At 41.5% G+C, this 8309-nt stretch overlaps 1 protein-coding gene across 3 annotated transcripts in view; it reads right to left on the bottom strand.

The window, feature by feature from the left end:
- Nucleotides 1-227: 227 nt before the first annotated feature.
- Nucleotides 228-8309, bottom strand: part of CCDC198 (coiled-coil domain containing 198) — a 29000-nt gene continuing 20918 nt past the window's right edge. For all 3 annotated transcript variants that reach the window (XM_068965501.1, XM_068965503.1, XM_068965504.1), the window contains exons 5-6: nucleotides 7899-8058; nucleotides 228-696 (exon numbers count right to left, since the gene is read on the bottom strand). In XM_068965501.1, coding sequence (XP_068821602.1) covers nucleotides 467-696; nucleotides 7899-8058 — 390 coding nt within the window. In that variant the 3' untranslated portion in view covers nucleotides 228-466. The remainder of the gene's footprint in view (nucleotides 697-7898; nucleotides 8059-8309) is intronic.

The following is an 8309-nucleotide window of genomic DNA, read 5'->3' as shown; positions in this document are numbered from 1 at the left end:
GCCCTGGGCTGACATAAGAGCAAATTCACTACCCTTTTAAGGGCACTTGGGAAATCCATGCAAAGAGGCTCTGGGATGATACAGCGTGGGGGCGAACTCCAGCTGTGTCAGTGTCCTTCTTGAGTTTCCAGATGACTCCAGTCCTACCTGCCATCCAGCTTCCACGGCGTGAAAGGCTTCAAAGGAGACCAACAGAAGAACCACCCAACCGAGCCCAGCAACCCACAGAAAAGTGGGACAATAAGTGGCTGTTAGTTAAGTCCCTAAGTTTTGAGGCAGTGGGTTATATGGTACTAATACACTAACAATATATCTCACACCTTTAATCTTAGTATTTCAAATGAAAAGAAAGTGAATTGGTGTTCTCAGAATAATTCATATACTACCTTGAGGAATTTTTAAAGGAAAGAAAGCTCCCAATACATTCAGTAACTAGATTAGTGAATAGTATTAACTATTATTATTCTTAATCAAAAAACTCATCAAAATGTTGGATTCTTTCTGTCCTGGTCCTCACCAGTGCTCTTTTTTTTTCCTCTACTTTCCCTGACTCATCTGAGTCAGAGCTGGAGCTGTCCCAGAGAAGCTCTCCATGGGCCTCCTGTTCACGGAGCCATATTTCCATTTTGCCAATTTTCCTGGGACAGTGGTCATTCCTTGCTTGATGTTCCATAAATTCCGCATTCTGTGTATTTCCTACAAAGAATTGAAAGTCCATTTAATTTATTTTTACCCCAGACAATAATGTATTTGTTTAAGCTTAGGTTTTTATGAATACAAAATAATCTACACACCCCCCTACACATATATACATAAAGGATTTCACCTGGTGTTTCTGTAAGCATTTAAAATGTTTTTCTTGCTATTTATAAAAATTTTTAATCTTCTGAAAATCACAAGATGGTACAATATACTTCTGTATACTCCAGCTCATCAACATTGTATCACAATATGTATATGTGTATACACACACAAACGTGTCTTGAGCTGAGCCACTTAAGAATTAGTTGCAGAGTCACTTCCTCCCAAGATAGAGCACCACAAATCCCCTAAGAAGATGGGCAATTTTCCTGTATAATCACAATACAATTATTACACAGAATATATGACATTGATAAAATGCTCTTTTCTAATATCCGGTCTGTATTCAAATATCCATGCTTACCCCAATAATGCTCTTTGTAACTATTTTTTGTTTGCCTGTTTGCATTTTATTTTTTAAGTACAAGATCTAATCTAGGAATATGTGTTGCATTTTCTTATCGCTGTGTCTCTAATTCAAGAACATCCTCCCATCCTTTTCTTTCTTCTCTTCTCCTTCCTTCCTTTCCTCATTCCTTTCTTCTCTCCCCATCTCTTCCCCTCCTCCTTTTTCTCTTCCTTGTCTCTTGCTCCGCCCTCCCCAGTCTCTTACTGATTTTCCCCCCTCCTCTTCCTGGATGTTTTCTTCCTCCTCTTCATTACCTTCCTTTTTCCTAACACTGACATTTGAGAGAACACAGCGTCAATTATTTGGTAGAATGACCCTAAATTTAGGCTTTCTCTGATTGTTTCCTTGTGATTAACTTAAGGTTAAATTGTTTTGGCAAGAGTATTGCACAGATGATGTTGCCTGGAGCTATTTATTGAACATCTACTATGTCCTAGGCACACACTATTCCATTTTCCTAACCCTCAATCAGCTCTGCCTTCACATCAGATTTAACTGTGGAGACTTTTAGAAACACAGTAGCCTGGATTGCATCCTAGACCTGCAGAACTAGAGAGCTCAAAGGGTCAGGCATTTATTTTACCATATATTCTTTGGGGAATAGATTTATTTTTTTGGTGTTGGATTTTACACATATGTCTTTACTTCTGTTTTTTTTTTTTTAAGTAGTACCCAATACCCTTTCAGAATGCACTTCAGAACAGCACACACAGCTTTATTCAAAGAAGGTGGATTTTAAGAAGAAAAAAATCTTAGTGACCATTTTCAAGTTTGGAAAATCATCCTAGGTCAAAGTCCAGATTTCCCCCTATGGCAGAATCAGGCACAACTTTCTGGATATTTTCTGAATGATCATTGTTTATCAAATCTTATGGCATATTTTATTTAAGCCCTTGATGTCTGAAATTGCATATTTTTACAAAGGATAATCAAACATTTCAATGTGAGGATTCATGCCTTGTGATTCATGAGTTTCCTTTCAGCCTCACTGAGGGGCTACCCTGTTCTCCCCTTGAATGTTGTACTTACGAGCTTTGTTTATATACATAGCAGTGACAGAAAACTATAGTTAATTTATGCCTGCAGTCCTAATCTGTCTCCTGAAATATACTTCTTTTTTTGTACAGCTGGATTCCTCCTGTCTCCTGGTGATATGTCGGCTTCATCTTCTTTTTCTGTCTTAAACCTACTACTTCTCCTTGTTACCCTAGCCTAGCACATGGTCCTACCTTTGCCCCGGCACCTCCTAGCCACCTCACTGTCTCCATGCCCTACGTATAATTCACCACCAGGTGTTCACCACGCCTCCAGAGCCTCTCCAGTCACTCTCTATCTGAATCTCTCTTCTCTAACTTGTGGCTACATATCTTGTATCTTGCTCTTTCTCTCCCTCCTCATTGTCACCCTTCTATCCTGGTCTAGACACCACCTCTCTCTTGCACTACTGCTGTGTACTTCTAACCTGTCTCCCCACATCCTTTTGCATTCCTCTCCCATCCATTCACCACAGTTCAAGCAGAGTAATATTGAAATATAAACCTGTTAGTTCACTAACCTGCCCTTTCAGTGGCTTCCCATTGAATCTTAAGTTAGAGTTCAAAGTCTTTATTTGACATGATTTATAAGACCCTGCATGCACTGGTCTCTCACTGTGTCTCCAGAGCCATCTCCAGTCACTCTCCATCTGAATCTGTCTTCTCTAACTGGTGTCTAGAATCTGGCAGGCTCCTTCCCACTCAAGGGCATTTGTACATGCTGTTACTGACCACAGTTTTGGATGTCCCAGCACTTGGACATCACACTCATGTGCTTACCTGCTCCCATCGTTCAGCTACTTCCATCTCAGCTTAAATGCCAGTTTCTCATAGAAACTGTCCAGCTCCTCAGATTATTAGGTCTCTAGTTATATTCTCATCGGACTTTCTTTTGTTCATTGTCTGTGCTATTGTAAGTACCACACCTACCCAGTTCAGTAAATATTTGTTGAATGAGTAAGTAAAGGAATGAGCAAGTGAGCCATCAGAGAATCTTGGAAGGCGGGAAATATTGATAACTAGGACCTGGGAAAGGCTTCATTCATTGGGGCCTGGAGCTGTCAATCATCTCTGCTCTACAGATGAGCCCAGAATATTAGAAACATCACTCAGACTGAGAATAAGGATTTTCTGTGGACTAGAAGGCACTGGCGACCTACTCCAGTACTCTTGCCTGGAAAATCCCGTGGACAGAGGAGCCTGGTAGGCTGCAGTCCATGGGGTCACTAAGAGTCGGACATGACTGAGCGACTTCACTTTCACTTTTCACTTTCATGCATTGGAGAAGGAAATGGCAACCCACTCCAGTATTCTTGCCTGGAGAATCCCAGGGATGGCGGAGTCTGGTGGGCTGCCGTCTATGGGGTTGCACAGAGTTGGACACGACTGAAGTGACTTAGCAGCAGCAGCAGAGGCAGGGAATTAGAAACAAGAAGAGACTGGTAATGGTGGAATCTGATGTAATATTAACGATAGCTTGAGTCTCCCCACACTCTTGGTGTGATGATGTTTCAGTTAGCATGTGAGGCAAAAGTCACACATTCAGTATTATCCTTGAAAATCCCTTAAGTCACTAGCAAAGCACTGTATACAAAGTTTTGTATAGAAAGCATTAAAGTTTGAGGACTTCTAGCTAGATGTCTTATACTTGTTACACTTTGATAAATCCCTGTTGGATTCTTTATGGTTGCTAGACTTAAAAGAGAGAAATACAATGTTTAAAACCTAAATAGATTTTGGGTGAGCAAAGTAGAGGAAAGTGTATCCTATTGATACTTCAAAATGAATTTGGAGAGAGACAGGACTTCCCTGGTGGTCCAGTTGCTAAAAGTCTGTGCTTCCAGTGCAGGGGGCCTGGGTTTGATTCCTGGTCAGGAAACTAGATACCACATGCAGCTGAAGATTCCCATGTGCCACAACTAAGACCCAGTGAAGCCAAATAAATAATCATTTTAAAAAGTTAATCTTGAGAGAGGAAAGAAACAGAGGCCAGTGGGGAAAAATAGGGAATGATTTAGGTAGTACAAGGATTGGACAAAATATTAAAAAATTTTTATGGTTATGTATTTTATAATATGTATTTTAGAAAAATGTTATTTCCACTATCAAACCCATAACCCATTTTTTTCTCCGAAAAATGGAACATATCCAGAACATAGACTTCCGTGGGCATTCTACTAGTCAGGTTCTGGCACCTCTGCACCCAGCTTCTCTTATTTAAGGCTCTATTTGTTCATTTTTTTCCCCTTTTTTGGAAAGGAGGATGAGAATTTCAGGTCACAGCTGATACAAGCAAAGAGAAATTTTAAAAATAAAACTAAGCAAGATACCAGAAAGGAAAATACTAAGTAAATAATAGTACAAGTGACCAGGTAAGACCAGAATTGTGAAGGTGACATTCAAATGATGTATGTAGAGTGACACTTCCCCTGAAGCATATCTTATTTTTGCTGTAAGACATCAGTTTCATATTTCTTCAGTTTTGTCTATATTCATATGATACTTTACATTTTATATGCATTTTTACACATAATATTTGAAATTTACATAAACTCTGCATGGTAGACACAATGTTTTATTCCCATTTTACAAATGTGGAAACAGGTTCACAGAGGTTAGACAACTGGAAGTTAGCTACCATCTTTCTGTAGAATAAAGCTATATGAACAAATATATAGCTAATATTTATCAAGAGGCTACTATGTACCTGGTACTGTCCTAGTAATAAGAAAAGCTCCTGGCTCCCACAGAGCTTACATTGAGTAATGTACTGTTAGGATTCAAATAAAGGATTTTGATTACAAGCCCAGTGCTTTTTCTTCTCACTAGATTCATATCATGGCTTCTGGAAAGCGTAGCAGCCACATTAATATGTTAAAACTCGCAGAATTGCCTGCCTAAAAGGGTGATGTTCACTTTGTGTAAGTCATGTGTCATTACATATTACACAGAGCATGGCCACACACTCCAGTAGTCTTGCCTGGAGAATCCCAGGGACAGGGGGAGCCTGGTGGGCTGCTGTCTGTGGGGTCACACAGAGTTGGACACGACTGATGTGATTTAGCAGCAGCAGCAGCACATGTAACTTACTATGTAAGTATATGTAAAATATAAGCAAAGTATGCATGATTTCATTTTAAAGAAGCAGCAGGAAAAATAAAAACTTGTTTTTAACCTCACAAGGGACCTGAAACTCTCATCCTCCTTTCCAAAAGAGGGAACAAAAATGAACAAATAGAGCCTTAAATAAGAGGAGCTGGGTGAAGAGGTACCAGACCCTGACTAGTAGAATGCCCATGGAAATCTATGATCTGGCTACATTCCATTTTTAGGAGAAAGCGAAGTAAACTGCTTTCAGAAGCAAAGAAAGAAATCAAAGATGCTACTTGAGAATAAGTAAAAAGGAATCACTGCTTGAACATGTGCCTGCAAAGTGGTGAGTTCTATAGGCTTTGCAGAGGGAAGTCTGCTTTTGAGAGAGAGGGTGGAGGGAATCACAAACTACATTTGCAGACTTTCCCAAGGTTGTCCTGGGCAGAGCTCTGGGCCTCCAGAGTCCTGATGAGGCTAAACGAGGGGGTGGGTGGGAGTGCACCCTCTGGAGTCAGAAAGACCTGGCCTTGAATCCTGATTTGTCACGTGGGGGCTAATAGTAACTCCTGCCTTAGAGGTTGTGTGAAGCTTAAATGCGATAATTCATGTTAAACGTAGACCATTTTGCCTGGCTTAGAGTAAGCACTTCGCAAACTTTAGCTGGAACAAAATGAAGCAGTTTAAAAAATATATATATCAACAGGGTAGAGGAGAACCCCTCCTTCTCCATGTGACACAGTCTTCCAAAGACTTCGCCAGCATTGTTGCTTGGCTGTTTTTTGTTTTTGTTTTTTTTTTTTTCCCAGCCTGATCTCAAGCAATGACTCAAAGTGTTCAACTTTAGCTGAGATATGTTTCTTGGTGGTTTTGCCAATATTTTTAAATGGTAAAAGTTGTTCATCTATGTGACTACACATCAGATTTCATCCTGCAACTCGGGAGTATAGGTTAGATAGATGCTCCAAGTAGATTTTCAGTTATTCAGCTTTTTCTTATTTAATTAACTTATTGATTAGGTATTTTGTTTTCCCGAGCAGTGGCAGTATCTCTTTCAGCTGGACTGCATCGTAGAAGCTCGGGACCTCCAGAGAAACAGCCAGCATTTCTGTTGCTCTCTCAGTGCTCAATATTGCTGACAGGGGATTGGCCCAGCGCACAGCAAGCTCTGTGTGTGTGAACAATACCTGTATTTGCAGTGATGGGCTTGCTCCGGGAGAGTACATACAGTGAAAACTTAACGAGACTCTAATTGATGGGGTGATACAGCACAGAGTTTGTGAATACAAACATCTGTTGGAAATCACAGAGCCATCTGGGGCCACTGGGCAACCTGGCCTGGCTGGAGTATGGGAACTGGGTATGATAATAGTAGGAGATGAAGCCAGAAAGGTAGGCAGTGTACAGACTCTGAAGGCTTAGGGTATCAGGGTAAGGAGTTCAGGCTTTGTCCTCAGGCTGATGGAGACTCACTGAAAGATTCTTTTTTAAGCAGAAGAGTGATATGGTCAGATTGGCATTTCATAAGATTATCCTGGTAATAGTGCAGTGCTTCTAGAACTTTATTGTGCTTGAGAATCATTTTGATAAAATGCAGGTCCTGATTGTGTAGGTCTGGGATGGGGCCTGAAATTCTATGCTTCTAATCAACTCCTAGGTGATTAGATGTTGCTGGTGTGTGGACAACACTTTGATCACCAAGTGGAGTAGTAGTTCTTCAACTTTAGGGGTGCTGGAATCATGGGGGGAGATGAGTTGTTAGACTGCTGGGCCCCCTCCCTAGTGTCTGGTTCTGTCGCTCTGCCTGGAGCCCTGACTGGTTCCCAGGTAATGCTGGTGCTGGTGGTCTGGGGACCACTGAGGTGAAGGGTTGATGGAAGGAAAGTGGGACCTGAGGTAGGAGTGCAGTCAGGGGCTATGGCAATAGCCCTGGTGTGACAGGCCAACCTAAGGGTGGCATGGGGAACGGGTTGGGGGCATAATCAGTGTTAGGTGACTGACCATCTTCCGGGAGAGGGGGCAGCAGGGCTGGAAAGGGGCCAGATCTCTGGCCTGAGTGACGGAGAGCACAGAGGCCACACCCACTGAGACAGCTGAGGCAGCATGAGCAAGTTTGAAGAGGACGGTGATGCTGGATGGAGTGTTAGACATTTGGTGTGGGAAGAGGGCTGCAGGGGAGAGAGTGGTTGAGGAGAGAGTCTCTGCATGTGGTACCAAACTAGCTGATACCAATGTACTGTTTAATGTATTGATAACTCCACGTGCTTCTCTGTCTGTAGGCACAAGATGAGGCCCTTTTTCTCCTCCTGGGGATGGTGCAAGGATTGCAATCATGCATGTAAAGTACAGTATACTTCTAAAAAGAGATCTCACCGCAGCGCTGAAGTCTTATTCTTCTGGCCATCCCAAACTACATGACAACGGGCCCATTATATTCCGGGAGATAAAATAGTAACAGGGACCCAAGGGCAGCTCTGTGCTTTCCCAGTCCATATCAGAAATTTATTTGGTGAAGTTTTAAAAACAGTTGATATATTATTTACTAAGAAAATTATGTGACTCACCTAGACTTCTGTTCAAGGTTTCATCAGGCAACAAGGTTAGAAAGTCACCACCATCATTTCTTGGGATGCTTTGAAGGATTTTCTTGGCTTTATGGTCCCTCTGTTTCTGCTTATTAGTTCTTGCCTCCTTGTGAAGACTTTCCTTCAGTTCAACTTGGGCCTGAAATTGACTAGCTAGTGTTAGTGTCCTCCCCTCACACTACCTTCACCAGAATAGGTCAACTAATCAGGTGCTTTACAAATTGTACATCTATCTGTAGACAGATACACAGAACATGTTTCTCTTTTTCCTCTTAAAAGATATGGAAACTTTCTTCATGTGCAAGTTTGTTAGGAGAAACAAGCATGCTGGTAGTCTCAAAATGATGAGGACCTTTGTAATACCATTTCTCCACAGGCCATCTGATACAT

Source organism: Capricornis sumatraensis, chromosome 2 (assembly GCF_032405125.1).
Source record: "Capricornis sumatraensis isolate serow.1 chromosome 2, serow.2, whole genome shotgun sequence".
Classification (NCBI taxonomy): Eukaryota; Metazoa; Chordata; class Mammalia; order Artiodactyla; family Bovidae; genus Capricornis; species Capricornis sumatraensis.
The sequence above is the reverse complement of the archived record's forward strand: the minus strand, read 5'-3'. Positions and strand labels throughout refer to the sequence as shown.